The following is a 17,993-nucleotide window of genomic DNA, read 5'->3' on the forward strand; positions in this document are numbered from 1 at the left end:
CCTTCCTTCCTTCCCTCCTTCCCTCCTTCCCTCCTTCCCTCCTTCCCTCCTTCCCTCCCTCCCTCCCTCCCTCCCTCCTTCCTTCCTTTTCTATTTTAAAGTTACTTTTATTTTACGATTATGGATATTTTGTTTGCATATATGTCTGTGCACCACATGCATGCCTGGTACTCTAAAAGGCAAGAAGGTGTTGGATATCCTGGAACTGAAGTTAAAGATGGTTGTGAGTCTCCTAGAGCTGGGAATCAAACCTGGGTCCTCTGAAAGAGCAACAAGGGTTCTTAACTGCTAAGCCATATCAATGAGAACAATTTCTTAATTAATAATTGATGAGGGGAGGCCCAGCTCACTGTGTGCAGTGCCTCCACTGATCAGGTGGTTCTGGGGTGTATAGACAGCAAGTTGAGCAAGCCTTGGAGAGCCAGCCAGTTAAAACGTGTTCCTCCATAGTCTCTGCTTCAGGTCCTGCTTTGAGGTCTTGAGCTCTTGGCCTGACTTCCCTCAATAATGAACTGTGTTCAGAAAGTGTAAACCAAATAAACCCACTCCTCCAAGTTTCTTTTGGTCAGTGTTTGCCACAACAACAGAAAACAAAGAAGGATATGTGGCCGCATTATATTTTCAAAGGCAACCATGATAACTACCTTAAGTAGTATCAAAGGTCATAAGAAACTTTATATGACCCAGCACAAGGGAAGGCCTGGGCCAAGTAGTGGGAGTGGGTGGGTAGGGGAGCAGGGGGGGGGGTGGGGTATAGGGAACTTTCAGGATAGCATTTGAAATGTAAATAAAGAAAATAATAAAAAAAAAGTAAAAGAAAAAAAAAAAAAGAACTTCCAAATACTAGCAACAATTCAAAATGGTAGGAGAATTTCTTTAATTACACAACCTTCAAGTTTCCAGATGAATCTTATTTATTGTTTGTTTGATTGTGTTTGCTAATTTATTTGCCAGCCTGGAACTCATTATGTAGGCCAGGCTGGCCTCAAACTCAGAGACCCATCTGCCTCTGCCTCCTGACTGCTGAGATTAAAGGCTGGATGTGAAAGTAAACAGGCTTTGACTTCTGTCACCCACTGATCAGTGGAACTAATCCAGGTGATGTGGCTGGCTAGGCAGGTGTTCCTTTCTGCCTTCCCACTCCATGCACATCCTGCATGCAGCTGTGCACTTGACTGAAGAGAACGCAAACAGAGGAGAAACAGTCTGTCTTAAAGGATTCATAGCATCCGTTTTTAAAAACTAATAAAGCATAAACCAGTATCATGAGCCACTTTTTTGATGAAGAAATTGTAGGGTAGTAAGCCTGGATTATTTCTATGGATAATTCTATGGGATATTGTTTAATGCTCCCAAAGGCGATGGCAAATTGCATCTGTGAGGATCCCAGGTTTTTTCCAGCTGTAGCCATAGATCCCTGTCAGCACTAAGTACACCCCAGAACCACTATTTTGGAGTATCTGAGTAGTAGAAAGAGCAGTCTAAATTTTTCTATTCTGTAGCTTTGTGGAATGGTAATTTCCTACTATCTGTTAGTGGAGATAAGTGGCAAAGATTCCATAGTAACAAGAGGCCAATACTGAGCAAATACTCTAGAGTGCAGAAAACACATTAAGGACTACACAGGAAATGAAACATGAAATGCATATTGGTATCTTTATGATTAATGCCTCTCAAGAGTACATGGTGACTTCTTACACTAGAGACTACACTAACTGAATGTGTACACCAAAAAAAAGAGCCATTGCCTTCTCCGAATGCTGGAATGGCCTAGAAGAATTCTATCCGAATGTGCAAAGCCAAAGACATGAAGACATTTTATGAGTAAGGCTTTATATATGCACACCTCTGCTGGTGTTTATTTTTATTGATTTATTTTTGACAGGGTCTCTTGTAGCCCAGGGTAGCCTTGAATTTGTTATGCAACATTAGGATAACCCTCGAGTCCTGATCCTCCTGCCTTCATCTCCCAGTTCTGGGATTACAGATGTGCACCCGTGTGCCCCATTTATAGGCTGCTTTTGAATCAAATGCAGGCTTCATGCATCCTGGATTAACATTTTACATTCTGGTCTCCATGTTGGCTTTTTTAAAGGTTCCTGAAGGGAAGCATGATGGTGCACTACATAAAAGCAGTACTCAGAAAGAGAGGGGGGCAAGGGGGTCAGGAGTTCTGATCCAGCTTAAGCTGTAAGACCCTCTCTTTAAAAACACAAAACAACCAACAAAAGATGATGCCAAGCCTACAATCATGAGCTCAAGGCCTGCAAGGGCCACAGAATGAAGTCAATGCCAGCCTTCATAACTTATTAAAGGGAGTGCCCTGGGGCAGCAGCTCAATAGGAAAGCACTAACTGCTCCAGAGCCCGAGTGTGCTGTGACCCTGGGAGTCTCGCCCTCCAGGTATCTTCATTTTCAGCTATAGCTGGAGCTGCTATTTCCATACAGCACACACCGAGATGCTATTCCTTGATCATCTCAAGCCCTGGCATATGTAACTTAACACCTTAAAACACACATGTGGTTAGCACTTACTGGGGGAGGACAGCCGAAAGAAAACCTCCTTTTACAGAAAATGCTTCTTTAGATAATACTGAGCCTACACATCAACTGGGACCTGCATGGTCATAAAAGTGTCACAAATTCCCCTCCTTCCTTACAGCTGAGTTAGGGGAAAACTAAGAAAGCCAAATGCCAGAGAGGGCTGGCCCAATACCCTCACTGTACAGGAAAACCTCCCACCTGACTCCTCTAGCCTCTCCTGCAAATGCTAAGCAGGACACTTGAGTGACACCCTTCATCAGCACTGTTTGTGAGCAGAGAGGGCTCACAAAGCATGGCCACTATAGGTGAGCAAGTCCACCTAGCTTCTGGCGAACTGTAATGGGCTTGCTGTGTTACAGCCTTTGGTGGTGTTGATCAGCCACTGCAATTCCTACTAATCACCCCTAGTTCTCACTCCTTGAAAAGGGAAGAAGTCAGCAACTTTGATACATGTCACTGGTACGGTATGATCCAACCCTCCCACCTACACCAAGAGGCAGACATCACCACTACCATTGTACAGATGAGAAAATGAAGATGTGTATAAGTGCAGATGAACAAAGGCACGGAAGTGATAAATGGGGGAAACGGTTCTCTCTCTCTCTCTCTCTCTCTCTCTCTCTCTCTCTCTCTCTCTTTCTCTCTCTGTCTCCCTCTCGAGTCTGTGTTATGCTACACTATAGTCAGAGGTTGAAAAGGGCAGGGAAAACACATCAAACGTAAAGAAAGAAAACATGTGACTAAAGACATTCCCTCAGATAAGAAGCCTATGTTCCACAGGCACACAAAACACAGATTGTGAGGAGATTGTAAACTTTTTAAAATGTGATTGAACTGAAAGTATAAAGGCAATCGTTTTTTAGACTTTCTGAACCATGCTAACACAAGACCAACAGGAAAAGGAAGTGGAAGTCGAGCGGGCTTTAAGTGTGGTCTAGACTGGCTTACAGCAGCAGCAGACTGACAAGCGGGAAAGAAGCCCTGGCTGACCAGAAACCTGCCTCCAACAACCGCTTAGCAGTCAGGCAAAGGATGTGATTCTTATTACTGCAATTCATTATTCTCCTGACAGTCACCAACTCAAGGGTGTGCTTCCCAGGCCGCCCACATCATTTTGCAGCCCACAGAGATCTGTCCACCAGGTAGATTTACAGGACAAGAATGGTATTACCCAGAGCAACAGTGAGTGTCAAACCTACACTCACTGCAGGCAGGCCTGACTGTGTACTTTTTATAATGCTACATCAATAATCATTGTTCTCAGACCAAACCACCCAAATGAACAGCAGTTCTAGTACTAGCAAATAACTGGCATTCTTTCAAGTATATGTAACTATAGAAAATATGGATAGAGATTTTTCTTCATTTTTTTTCTGTACATTTTTATCATCAACTAACGTAACAAGAAATAAAAAACTACGGGCTTGTCACAGCTGTTGCCTAACCTGCACAAGGCCGTGGGGGTCACTATGGCACACACCTGTAACTTAGGAGGTGGACGCAGGAGATCAGAAGTTCTGCTACACAGTGAATTGGGGGCCACTCTGGAATACCGGAAGAGACTAACAATGAAATCAACTGAAAAACCCTCCGAGCCTGCAAAGTAAGCGCTTCTAACATGGACTCTGTCTGTCCTCTCTGACGGACTGTCTGTCCTCTCTGTCATTCTCATGTTTTACTTACGGTGCTGACCCCATCTTCTAAAGCAGCTCTCAGAATGCTGGCATACGCCTCAGTGAAAAACATACTCTTATGTTGAAATTAGATATTCATAAAACACTAGATTTCTCTACCCATGTGTCCCTTTCTCCTAAATCTTGAGAACTTTGAAACAAGTCTCCCTGAATCCTAATGAGTCTTTGATGATTATCAGCCGGGCAGAACCATGGGATACTTTCACTGGTGGGCACCACAGCAAACGACATAATAATAAACAACAGTGCCAAGGCCTAAAGGAGGGCATAAGCTACCAAGTCCACAGGGAGACCTAAGGATCCTGTTCACTTTCTAGCCACACATGCTGTTTGCCAGAAGGTAGTTTCACAGCACACAGCAGGGTGCTGTGAGAGACTCCCACTTGTTCCAAACACCATTTAGGGAATCTATAAGGCCAACCCATATTCATTATTATTTTACTACCACAAAATGACAAAATGTCATTTTTCTCTTTCACTCGCAAGTCATTTTCCAAAATCATTAGCGGGATTTTCTAAAGAGAACACAATGTGAACTCGTACTTGAAAAGCTTTTTGGCTTAAATATCTGATGCTGTAAATATTGATGAATATAATGGATTCAATAAGTGAGGCTGGCAAATATTTAACAATTAGTTCTTCACAGGACAAAATTCTAAGCTGAAGTATTTTCCCATTCCATAGTGTGAATGGCCAATTTCAAGGCAGCAACATGATTTCACTGAGCTCAATTGGACCTGGGAGGGCCTATACAAGCAGCTGTCACCTGCCGGTGCAGGGTGCCTGTGGCACATCACTAGATGTGAGCCACATGAACAACAGCAGTCTGACATTTGGTAGCTTTTAAGATTATAGGGCTGGTGCTGGAGAGATGGCTCAGCGGTTAAGAGCACTGACTGCTCTTCTAGAGGTCCTGAGTTCAAATCCCAACAACCACATGGTGGCTCACAACCATCTGTAATAGGATCTGATGCCCTCTTCTGGTGTGTCTGAAGATAGCGACAGCGTACCCATATAAATAAAATAAATAAATCTTTAAAAAAAAAAAAGATTATAGGGCTATCTAAAGATAAAGAATTCCGAGATGCATGGTCCGATGGTAATGGTTTTCAGACAGGCTGTGGCCTAAGTAATAAGATGATAAAATTGAGTTAGTCTCAAATGACATTTAAATAACAGTGTTACAGGAAAAAAGACCATCAGTTATCACAGCTAATAAGAGTACCACTTTATGAAAGTGAGGCACACCAGAAATGGACTCCTCACTATGCATTATAGTTGGAGCAGCTTGCAAAACGCTGGAGCAGCCAGCAGCAAACAGTGGGAAGGCAGAGGGAACGTAATGGCTCTGGATTTGGCCTTATCAGCAGACCTGGGGAGAGAAGACAGCTTTGTGCGAGTGAGAATGGATAGCTGCCACTCTTAGCAGCCAGTCTACTGCCAGGGCAGTGTCACCAGCCAGAACAGGGGCCTTCATGTGATTCACTCAGCACAGAGCTACCCACTGCTAATGAGGAAGCCAAGGCTGACATTCCTGAAACCTAGCATAAGCAATCTTAACTCCACGCCATGCCAGTGCCACTCCAAACAACTGCATGACCCAAAGGCAGCACAACTCATTTCTTTAGGACCACCCTCTCTGTGTAAGTCACATGGGCTGTAATTCACCATCCTTGCACTCGCTCGAGAGCAAAGTATAAACTTAAGGCTCTACTAACAAGCCTAGGAAAACGATTTGTTCCTCGCATAAAAATAGCCCTGCTGACGGCCTCCAAAGCCAGGTTCGCACCAGATAAGCACACACATATCTTTCTCAAAATGAAACCAATTCTCTAATTAAGAGCCCACAAGTGCTGACATTATGTTCCTCTTAACAGTTTTTAGAACATCACTAGGTATCAGAGAGACACAAATTAAAAACTACCCTGAGATTCCATCCCGAGCTAGTCAGAACGGCAGTCACTAGAAAAACAGGCAACAAGAAATGAGAGCAGCAAGAGCAGACACAGAAGGGGACACTGATGCAGTGCTGGCGAGACTATCGACCCATTTAGTCGCTAACAAGTCAGTGTGGGGGCCTCAAAAAACAAACATCGGAGTCCAGGACATGGTTCAGCAAGTAAAAGTGTTTGCCACACAAGCCTGAAGACCTAAGTGTGCATGTGCATGCACACACACAGAGATACACACACACACACACACACACACTAAATAAATAAATATCTTTTTTTAAAAAAAAACAACCTAAAATTAGGTTCACCATAGAACCCAGCTATATGCCACTCTTATCTGTACCCAAATGACCACAAGCCAACGTGTAACACAAATACTTGCACACCACTGCTCTTTGCAGCACTCCTGAAAACACCTAAGTTGTCCTGCAGCTCAATTCATAACATCTGAGAAACGAAATCAACCACGTTGTCCATCAGCTGATGGATAAGGACACTGTGGTGTATAACACAACTGAATAGTACTCAGCTGTAAAAATCAATGAGATGTGAAGGTAAATGGATAGAACTGGAAAGCACTATAGTGAGTGAGGTCACTCTGCCCCAGAAAGCCAGTGCTGTGTGTTCCCTCTCATGTGTGGGTCATACTTTGAATCATTTGTTTTGTTATGTTTAATCTGGAGCACGTGTAGAAACCAGGAAGAGTAGAAATAGGCCACTGAGGATAGACATCTTAAGGGAAGGGGGATGGTAAAATACAGGTACAATGAGAGTAGAGAAGGGGATACTGTGGGCAGAAGTGTACAAACATGGAAGCAGATGGGAAATGGGGAAATGGGGTACTGGCAGGTGGCTTAACAAACATGAAAGGTATGTTAAAAAGCTTCATAGAAACCTATGATTTGCCAACACAAGGAAAAAGTAACTAGAGGGAATGCTAGGGCACTGGCGATATGAAAAGTATGGAGGCTATCCTCAGAGTTAAAGAGCTAGAGTCATGACAGGCAAACTGGGAGAGGAGAGGATGGGGGGAGACTACACTAAGGCTACATGAAGAAGCCTTAGAGAAATCCACTAGTTTCCAAGTGTATTGAACATATTCTTTTTAAAGGGGAGTATGAATAGAAATACCCTGAACAAGTAGTGCTGCTCCCAGAAGGTATAGGACATCCAATGACATCTCAATGCCAGTCTCTGGGTCCCTCCCTTTGAGCTACTCTCAGGGTTCCAGAGGCACTCAGAACAAAGTAGGCTATTGCCACTGCTCTCTGTTGCCTACCATATGCAGATGATAGGACACTCCCACTGAAGCCCCCATCCACTCTGGAAGCAGGACATGGAGAGCTGAACCTCCCCATGCCGAGGAAGCTCTCCCTGCTGACTAGCTCTGAGTGCCAGGAGGCACTATGCAGGCTGCTGGGAGGGAACAACATCAATGGTTTCATCCAGCTGTGGGCCTGCATGCTACAATGCCTGACCTTCCAGGCAAGATGTGCCCTGGTGTGATCCTGACATGACAGTTATGGGAACAACAGACAGCTTTCAGACTGGCTACAAGGTCTGCTCTACAGGAAGGCTTTTGTGCCTGGTACTGTAAATTTGGTCAGATGCCCAAGACTGGGGAAGTTTTAGGGTCTTGGCAGGAACCTACTGCTGTTTCACTAAATGGCCATGCTATTAAACCACCTTCTAAATATGTGTTTGCACCCACAGACTTCTCTTTGCAGTGATAGCTGATGCAGACTCACTGCTGGTCAAAATGCTGCATATAACTAACTGAGCTCTCAGCTCTGTCTGGGTCATCTGGATCCACCTCCCTCCACCCAAGGCTCAGGATGAGTTATGGGAAGAGGACACGGAAAGAGCCAATGGATGTGGGGACGAGCTACTACATGCTTCCAGACACGACAGAGTCATTGCACTCACAACTCACAGTGGCCATGGTTACCTGCACAGGGGGCAGGCCAGTGAAATCCCATCACTGACTGGGCCCCAGGTCTACTGGAGGAGCAGCAGCTGACAGCTGCACAGGGATTGAGGGAAATCCCCTCTCCTTTGGGGACATGGCTGCTGGTAGGCTGCTTGAGCCCCAGTGGATGGCCACATACCCAAGTGCTTATGGGCAGAACTAATGAGAATCAAAACAAAAAAGAAAAGGAGGACATGACGCTGAGAGGAACGGCCTGGGGAGCACTGGGGGAGGAGGGAGGAGGTAGTAGTAGATGGGTATGATTAATATACATTTTATAAATGTATGGAAACTTTCAAAGAGTTAAAAAACATTATTTTAAAAAGTTAAAATAGCTATGCTATAGAACCAATCTAGAGGTTGAACAACAGGAGTAATAGATAAAGAAAATGGGGTATATACAAACAATGCAAATTTCTGAACTTCATTCATAAAGAATGAAGTTATATTGATTGTAGGAAGATAGATCTAGCTGGAGAGAATCATACTAAAGTGAATTAAGTCTCAGGAAGACAAAGATCTCATCTTCCATTTGTGGTTTCTAGATCTTCACATAAGCACATAAAATAATGTGTGACTACATGGCGTGAAAGGAGAACTGAAACTTTAGGGGAACAAAGGGGACTAACAAGTAGAGACGTGACAGATCAAGGTAAGGAGATATAGGGAAGGACGTTCAAAATGCATTGCACTCTTATATGAAAAGATTCTGTGTAAAGCGAATGTACACACAAAGGGGAAATTTAAAAGAAATAACTTTCAGGCTATTGTGATATAATTGAGCTCTTAAAAGAAACACAAAAAGGAAATATGAGCTATATTTTTTTCTCAAATTTCTAAGTTCACTGATTCTATACCACACTATAAAATAGTGTATTTATTTCATCTTTAGGTACCCACAATATTATAAGTTAAGTTCAGTATGAGGCTTGCTAGACCATCATCAGTACACTGCATAAATTACTTATAAAACCACATAAATCTATAATGCAACTTTCAATTATAAAGTTATTAAGAAATCTACTCTCTGAGTACATTGTAACAATTTCCCTTCCAAGTGTCTACATTCCAAGTCAAGCAGGCAGACCATCTAAAGTACTGCCTCGTTTTGTCTCCTCAAAAGGAGGACTATTTTAATGAGGGAGGGGAAGGCTTGCTGGTTGTGGCAGTGTGAGTGAGCTTGACCCATGGGGAGTAGTACTAGGAAGAGGTGCAGCCCTACTGGAGGGGTGTGGCCTTGTTGGCGAAACTATGTCACTGTGGAAGCAGGGCTTTGAGGTCTCATCTATATACACAAGCCTGGCCAGTGTGACACTGCCTTCTCCTGGCTGCTTTCTGATCAAGATGTACAACTCTCAGCTATAGCGCTATTTCTGCCTGCATGATGCCATGCTTCCCACCATGATGATAATGGACTGAACCTCTGAGACTGTAAGGCAGCCCCCATGTAAACGTTGTCGCATTGAAGAGCTACTTTGGTCATGGTGTCCCTTCACAGCAATGGAACCATAACTAAGACACTTACCTGGCAGTAGCAGCTTTCAGGTCACAGAAGTGAGTGAGCAAAGCCTTTACAATATCATTACAGACAACTTTAACCACATCCACGTGACTCAGCCTGTGGTGAATCTGCTTGACAATTTCCCAGAAGTCATCTAAGAGCAGATGGTAGAGCTGTCCGTCATCTCTGCTGAGGTTCCCATACCAGGAGAGAATATAGTCTCTGTAACTGTAGTCGAACACTATGAGGAATAAGCAAAGCAGGGTCAAAGTTGCAAGCATCAAGGCAGTCCATTGTTTAATGACACAGAACAAGGTAAAGGAAAGCTTCTACGTTAAAAGACCCTCATCTAGCTGGAATGCTGCTCTTATGCTGCCTAAGTTTAAATACTTGATCTTGATGCCCATCTACTTAAATACATACAATACAGCCAATCTTCTCAATCTTTGATTTGGCTAAGCTCATGCTTCTCCAATAAGCACCCAAAGCTCATGTAAGAAAAGGTACTTCTGTCAAGTTTATTCCATCCCAAGGTACTCTGCCTCCTTATCTATAATCTTTAGAGTCCTTTACCCTTTGATACTTAAACCATGATTCATTCAATTACATAATAGATTCAGTATTCTGTCTCCTACTAAGAACCCAACAATACAGAACAATAACACAAGAACACAATCACAGAATATAGTCCCACAACCCAGCATCACAAACAATTAGCATGTGTGGCCAGCTACCTTCACTGGGAGATTCAAGATCGCCTATTTGTAGGGTAGGCCCATCCAATAGAAACATGAGAATCTGTATATGTACCTTCACATTTTTCTGCTACCCATACTAACAGAATAAAAACAGGTAAAATAAATAACATATGTCATTTCATATAATGTACTTTTATAATATTAAGTAATCAGCATTTAAAATTAAATATTTTCATTACTTTTTAAAACCATGCTTTGAAATCTGGTACATACTTTATAGTTATAGCAATCACAAATGAACTACTCAAGTTTCAAGTTTTTGGTGCTCCAAAGTCCCATTGTAGTTCTAGTAGCTGTCCATGTCAGACATCACCACTCTATTTAAACAGAAAGTCTGTAGAGTTAATGTGAGTACTCAGGAAAGGACTTCTGAACAACAAACCAACATCTGGCATAGATGACGTCACCTCTGAGGGCTGTGGGGGACATATTTAGCCACATAACTTTGCTCATCTCAAGAACACAAAGCTGACTGATATTTTTAAATCATTTATTTCTCAAAGCTTTCCTTTTTCAAACACTACTCTGTGCCTGGGAAGGTAGTGCACACCTTTAATCCTAACGGTGGGGAGACAGACTAGGCAGACCTCTGACAACTGGAGAACAGCCTGACCTACACTGCAAGTCCCAGGCCAGTGAGGGCTAGATAGGGAAACCCTGTCTTAACAGTCAGAAGACAGAGACAGACAGCCACACAGATAAACAAAAAACCATGTATAGAACATCTAAAATTTTGTTGACATTTACATATGCCAAGCTTTAAGTAAAATGTCAAGGTGAGTCCAACAGTTTCAGTTGTACCTTCTAGCTGAGAATGATTAGCTGAGAAAGAGAGAAGGAAAGGGGAAGTGCTACCACACTCTTCAACTATTCCTGAAACAGTATCTTACAGCTCTGGTATGAAGGTGGAACGGACAGGCACATCAGTAACCGTCGAGCATGGAAGAAAAGCCATCAAACAGATGAGGCTTAGGCGTCTCACTCATTTTTATGTTAACACCCAGACATTTGATCAGATGGCTGTTAAGTGGCCTAGCTTTTGCAGAGTCGCTGTACCCCATCTTGAACTGGGTGATTCCAATAACAAGGCAGAGACATTTTCTGGTCCAGATGTAAGGCTTTAAGATGAAAACTGAAACAAGGTACCTCTATAGTCTCATTCATTTGTGACAAACAAATAGAACATGGTTCTTACACAGCAACTGAGCATGTCAGGAAACTGAGGTTAGAGGAGTAAAGTAACTTCAGGCAGCAAGGCCACCCCTCCTGCCTGACTCTGTACATTGTGGTCTCCCACATGCATAAGCAGTAGGAGACAAGCGGTAAGAATAACAGACAGGAGAACACAGAAACAGCGTCCTTGTCCACTGTTCACCCGACTCCTTCAAATCACATTCATATGGAGAAATGAGCCACAGGCAGCGCTTTCCAAACTTGTTCTAGAAACCACAAGAGGACAGCATGGACATCCTAGGAAAGAGGATCTGCTCAAGTCAACATAAAGAACTCCATAAAAGCAGCATAGCTGACCAAGAGGCAGGCATGCCAGATGGTGCTCTTCCCACTAGCAACCCTTGCACAAGGGTGCAGACCTAGTGGTCAAGGATGACCAAACCTAGATGATCTCCACAGGACCTTGCCTGCAGAGCAAAGTAATAGTAGCAGGAGGAGAGTCTCTTGCCAAAAGCACTGCTTGGTTGGTCCCTTGCTCTTTTTATTAAACTAAGTTTTCATAGCATGAAATTTTAAACTAAGAATTCTGTAGTGTAAGTATATGCGAAGTAGAAGCACTTTTCCTCTTGTTAAAATCCAATTTCTGGGTCAGGGAGATGGTTCAGTGTTACAAGTGCTTGCCATGCAAGCCTGTCAGGCTGAGTTTCATCCCTGGGACCTAAGTAAACAGTCACATGCTGTGACACATGTCTATAATCCCACACTTTGGCACCAAGGGAGAAGGGAGAGACAGAAAAACTGGTCAGAAGCTCAAAGGCCAGCTAAGCCTGCAAACAAAGTAAGAAATAAGAGACTGCCTCAGCAAAGTGAAAAGAGAGAAGAAACTCCCAAAGTTGTCCTCTGGCCTCCATCCCTGTGCTAGGATAGATGTCCCCATCAGAAACACACACCGATATGTAAAAGTTAATTTCAACTTACAGCAAAGAGTTAAGTGAGCCTATAAAAGATGCAGTCACTTTACAGTAAGATCTGCTCAGGGTGCTGTCCTAGTGTCTGCTCTACTGCTAGAAAGAGACACCATGACCAAGGCAATCTTACAAGAAGACATTTAATTGGAGGCTTCCTTTCAGTAACCCACTGGCTGAGAGAGAGCCTGGGCTTGGCACAGGCTTCTGCAACCTCCAAGCCCACACACTTCCTCCAACAAGGTCACACCTCCTAATCCTTCTAATCCTTCCAAATATTGCCATTCCCTAGAGACTAAGCATGCAAATATGAGAGCCTATGGAAGCCATTCTTATTTAAACAACCACATCTGCTAAAAGGTTCAATATGAAAAGTATCATTTAAGAAATGCATTACTACATTTCTCAACTCCATTGCATAGGCTATTTAATACAACTCTGAAATGCTATTGTAGTACAATTTGGTTATGAACTTACAAAATCAATATTGACAGGAAATTTATATTCAGCCTTTTTTAAATCATAAGTAGATCTTCCAATATCCTTAAGGTAAGTTTCACAGCTACATGTGTAACTTGGAAATAGATAGATAGATAGATGCATATATATATATATATATATATATATATATATATTATATATATATATATATATATATATACATATATGTCATGCTTCTAAATATATATTGCATAGCTATACAGGCCCATACAAACACAAAAATGAACAGAAAGTTTTGTACATATATGTCTGCATTGTATATGTGTGTAGAGGACAAAGGTCAAGTGTCTTCCTTCTTTGTTCTCCACTTTGTTTTTAAAGACAGGCAGGGTTCCTTACTGAACCTGGAGCTGATTTAGCTAGGTTGACTGCCAGGGATCCACCTGTCTCTACTTCCTCAACACTGGAAGTGGCCATGTATGCCAGTGAGTCTGGCTTTTATCTGAACGGTAGGTTTTTATGTCTGCATGGTAAGCATTTTGCCAACTGCGTGACCTCTCAGCCCACTCAACAAAATTTTTAAAAAGATAACTCAAAGGTAAACCAACTCCAGAACATAAATTCCCTCCTGAAAAGCAGGCCTCAAACCCATTAAGAGAGCAGTTGGCTGCCTCAACAGCATTCATGCCTCCTCTGCACCAGTGGTACATCATCTTGCCAGCAGGTGGTCAAAAAAAGGTTAACTTCTAGCATATGAAGTATAATTATGCTGTTCCATCTAACACCTACTTTTTTACTCTTGTAATTCACAATATAAAGACTTTAGGCAATTCCTCATCCTCATCGGCACTGAGCTACAACACAAGGAGTCCTTTGCAACAAACATGTTTATATTGGTACCACACATATATTTGAACTCACTGAACTCTTTGATTACATTGTTTTAAACTATATATTCTAAAGGCAATAAAGTAAATTTATAAAGATGAAATGGCACAATATTATCTAGTTAAAATTAGCTTCAGGAGAAAATGATTACGTAGTTCACATCAATTGCAGGTAACTAACTGCAGCCATGACAAACACACTGCCACTTAAGCTTTTCTGCACACAGACTACCACTTTTATCAACACTAAGCCCGTTATCATTCTCTGTAGTTTAGATGAATATAGCAGTGCTATGGGTTAGAAATATAAAGCACACTCCAAAGATACAAACTGCACTCACTATGGATGTTTCTAACGGCTGGGGTCATCTTCAGCGTTCTCAACACTCAGTTCTACAGCCACCCTAAACTTACAAGTCCACCATTTCAGAACCCTAGTGTTGGCTTGTTTGTTACTGTTGTTATCAGCTCCTGCCACTCGCAAACTGCACTCCAGAATCTATTGTTATAGCCGCCAGCAGCTCTTATTTTGGTAGAGGATGTGATGTTCAGTTTCCCGAAAACCATCTTATATAAAACAAAGGACTCCTGATTCTTAAGAAGCTGCTTAACAATGCTGTCTAACAGATAACAGAAGCCGAGCTACAAAGAGAAAAATACAAAAAAAAAAAAAAAAAAAGGTCAACCTCAGTGTGGCACAGAGAATACTGTCAGAAGGGAAAGGGCTGGATTTAGTTAGTGCCAACTGTACAGTAAGATGAACTACTACATAGAATCTCCATGATACATATAAGTGATACATTAATGAAAACAAGAAGTTTAAAAAAGAAAGCAAACCATCAAACATGCTTATAAAATACCAAATAATAATTAAGCAAAGCTTCTATGCAAAGGCTTTGCACGGCACTTTCCTTTCACAGAATCCATTGCTAAGGGCAATTCGTCACCTGCTTCTGTCAGGTAGGCCTCAGTTTCTCCCAAGCCCACCCACACAAAGGCTGCTCAAACAAACTGGCCCACCCGAGAGAAAAAAAAAAAGGTCATGCTCAAAAAACTGCAAAGACATTTTAGGTCTTACAAAATTCAGAAGGCACCATAGTATTGGTATTTACAATGGCCCCGAGTAGAAGCAACTCGAATGTCCACCAGTGGGTAAGCAAGTAAGATGTGGCATATTAGACAGTGAAACAGTGGTCAGCGTTCAAACAGACAGTTAAAACATGGTCTGTAGAAGTAAACTTTTTTTTAAAACATTTTTTTAAAGATTTATTTATTTATTATATGTAAGTACACTGTAGCTGTCTTCAGACACTCCAGAAGAGGGAGTCAGCTCTCATTACGGATGGTTATGAGCCACCATGTGGTTTGAACTCAGGACCTTCGGAGGAGCAGTCAGTGCTCTTAACCTCTGAGCCATCTCTCCAGCCCCCTTTTAAAAACATTTTTAAAGCTTTATTTTTATTTTATATGTATGGGTGTTTGACTGCATGTCTGTCTGTGCACCATGTGCATGTGTGGTGCCCATGGAGCCAGAAGAGAGTAGTTACACAGATGGCTGGGATCCACCCTGTAGGATCCAAACCCAGGTCCTCTGCAAGAGCAGCAGGTGCTCTTAACCACTGAGCCACATCTCCAGAGGTAAAGAGATGATGATATAGCTTATCAGACTAATCTTCCTATATGGAACAACTAAGAATTCTGGAGGGGGTGGGGATTTTAAGGCAGTGAAGAAAAACCAACAGTTAGAGCAGGAGCTGGAAAGCTGACTCAGTGCTTAACAGTACATGCTACCCTTGCAAAAAGCCCAGGTTCAGCTCCCAACACCCACATCAGGTGGCTCATAACAGCTGCAAATGCTGTCCCAGTCCGAATATCCTCTTCTGCTCTCTGAGGGCACGAGACACACATGTGATGCACATGCATACATGCAGGCCTTCATACACAAGTACATAAAATAAAAATAAGCATTTTTTAATTGGCACAGGGCCATAAAGATGGGTCACTGATTAACGGCATTTGCTGTGCAAGTCAGACAAGCGGAATTAAATTCCCAGGGGCCATGGTAGAAGAAAATAATTAACTCCCAAAGTTATCATCCGACCTCTACATGCATGGCACGGCACATGCACATCTGCACTTACACGTACACATGCACGCACATAAGTAAAAAGAAAATTCTCTTTCAAGGCTTTTGTTTTGTAAAGACAGGAGCTTACTATGTAGCCTTGCCTATGCAGATCTGCCTGCTTCTGCCTCCCAAATGTGGGGACGAAAGGCTTGCCCTGCCACGCCCAACAAAACCATGAAATTTTGAATAATAAAAGTAAAATTTTAAATCCAGCAAATTTTAGAAAAGTCATTATATTCATCACTAAAAGAAACATTACTAATAGTTCATAAATGATAGTTTATACAATCTGAAAATTCAAAAATTTGAACTATGTCCCAACTTCTGTATACTCATCTTCAAATTTAAACATTTTTGTGAACTATGCCAAGTAAAAAAGTACTTATCTATATATTATTTATTCAGTTGCCTCTTAGCTTTTTTCATGTATAATAATTGAAATCAATGTTTAGAAATCTGATTTTAATACTCATGTAAAGCCTTAATTTGATCTTCACACTACATAGTATCCCTCACATTAATATTAATTAACATTAGTATTTAGATACTATAGTGTACTTTGCAATTGTCTCTTTCCATGCAAACCTCATGTGCATGTTCTCCACTCTGTGATGCTATCGCTGAACCTCCTTAAACTGATCTGTGCGTGAGTGCATCGAGTCCAATGACCCCTAACACATCTGCCAGGCAGTGTCTGGAATGAAACATTTCCTGAACCTATTTTGGAGAATAGAGAGCAGATCTGCACTTCATATTGTAGATAAATCTCTCCTATGCTGGTGAGTTTCATGGGATCTGGAAATTCCTACTCTATAAACATTTAAACGACTTCCAAAACACAGATGCACCAATCTTCAATCAGAAACTCATGAAAGAGTCCTCCTGCTGTAGGAAGGATAGATAAACTAGAGATTACAAATTCCCTCTGAGACAGTGATTGCTTCACACAGCAATTCCCCGAGCCCAGTCTGTCTCACCATCTCTCAGAACGCGATCCATGTTGTGAGAAATGACCACTCTTCTGCCCTGAGCTGTCTCCTGTGGATTTCCATATACAGGGCTCTGAAATGAGAGGAAAGACATGATCAAGATTACTGAATGAATCAGCTACATAAAAGGATAAAACCAAGACAAAGAGTAGGAGAGTATAATCTTACTCGGGAAAAGGAGACAAATGTTCAAGGTTAATTAAGAAATGTTAAGCGAAAGAATTAAATATAATATTGGAAGTAGTAGGAAACTAAAAAGCTAGATCATCTATTTATAAGAATTAAAAGCATAGACAAAAAATAAGTCAAAGAGGGAAAGATAACACTATCTGTCTCTGTTAGGGTTTCTACAAACACCATGACCACCATCAGCGTTGTGTGAAAAGGGTTGTTTTAGTTTAAAACTTCCATCACTGAGGAAATCAGAGCAGGAGACAGAAAGTGATGCAGAGACCATTACACACAGACTTCTCTAGAGGGAAAAATTAGAGATCCCGATATATAATTGCACATATTGTGCTTGGTTTGTCTGTGGCTTAAGTAGCCCAGGCTAACTTCAAACTAGCATTGTAGCCAAGGATAGCCATCTAATAACCATCCTTTTGCATCTACATAGTGGGATTACAGTCATGTGTCTCTGTGTCTGGCTGTAATTAAAACTGACCCTGGTTACTTTGAGTTAGTTTTAAATCTTAACATGAAGATAGGTTTCATTTATTTTAATAAAATAAAAAAAACAAAATATATTTTTAAAATAATAGCAGCCTGGTCCACCAAAGTGTTTATGAATGAATATTGTGGTATATGTACTAAAATACCAAAGCAGAAGTGGGCTGATCAGACTCCACGTGGAGGCCACTTGAGGTATAGTACTGTTTCAATGCAAATTTCCCTAATTCATAACAATTTTGGAAAAAAATATTTTCCAAAGTCAGACCATAACCTGAAAGCTTTTCTTTAATATATGTAAGCAGATCTTCAGAATCAAGAAC

General features: G+C 41.7%; 1 protein-coding gene across 2 annotated transcripts in view; it reads right to left on the reverse strand.

Moving 5' to 3' along the window:
• The window catches only part of Snx25 (sorting nexin 25), a 113,397-nt gene that overhangs the window by 68,664 nt on the left and 26,740 nt on the right, over positions 1-17,993 (reverse strand). Inside the window, exons 2-3 of one of the 2 annotated variants that reach the window (XM_021219278.2) lie at positions 16,990-17,074; positions 9,685-9,901 (exon numbers count right to left, since the gene is read on the reverse strand). In XM_021219278.2, coding sequence (XP_021074937.1) covers positions 9,685-9,901; positions 16,990-17,011 — 239 coding nt within the window. In that variant the 5' untranslated portion in view covers positions 17,012-17,074. Of the gene's footprint in view, positions 1-9,684; positions 9,942-16,989; positions 17,075-17,993 lie in introns of those variants that run through there. The other variant, XM_021219277.1, reaches the window with a different exon arrangement.

This window comes from Mus pahari, chromosome 19, assembly GCF_900095145.1.
Source record: "Mus pahari chromosome 19, PAHARI_EIJ_v1.1, whole genome shotgun sequence".
Taxonomy (NCBI): domain Eukaryota; kingdom Metazoa; phylum Chordata; class Mammalia; order Rodentia; family Muridae; genus Mus; species Mus pahari.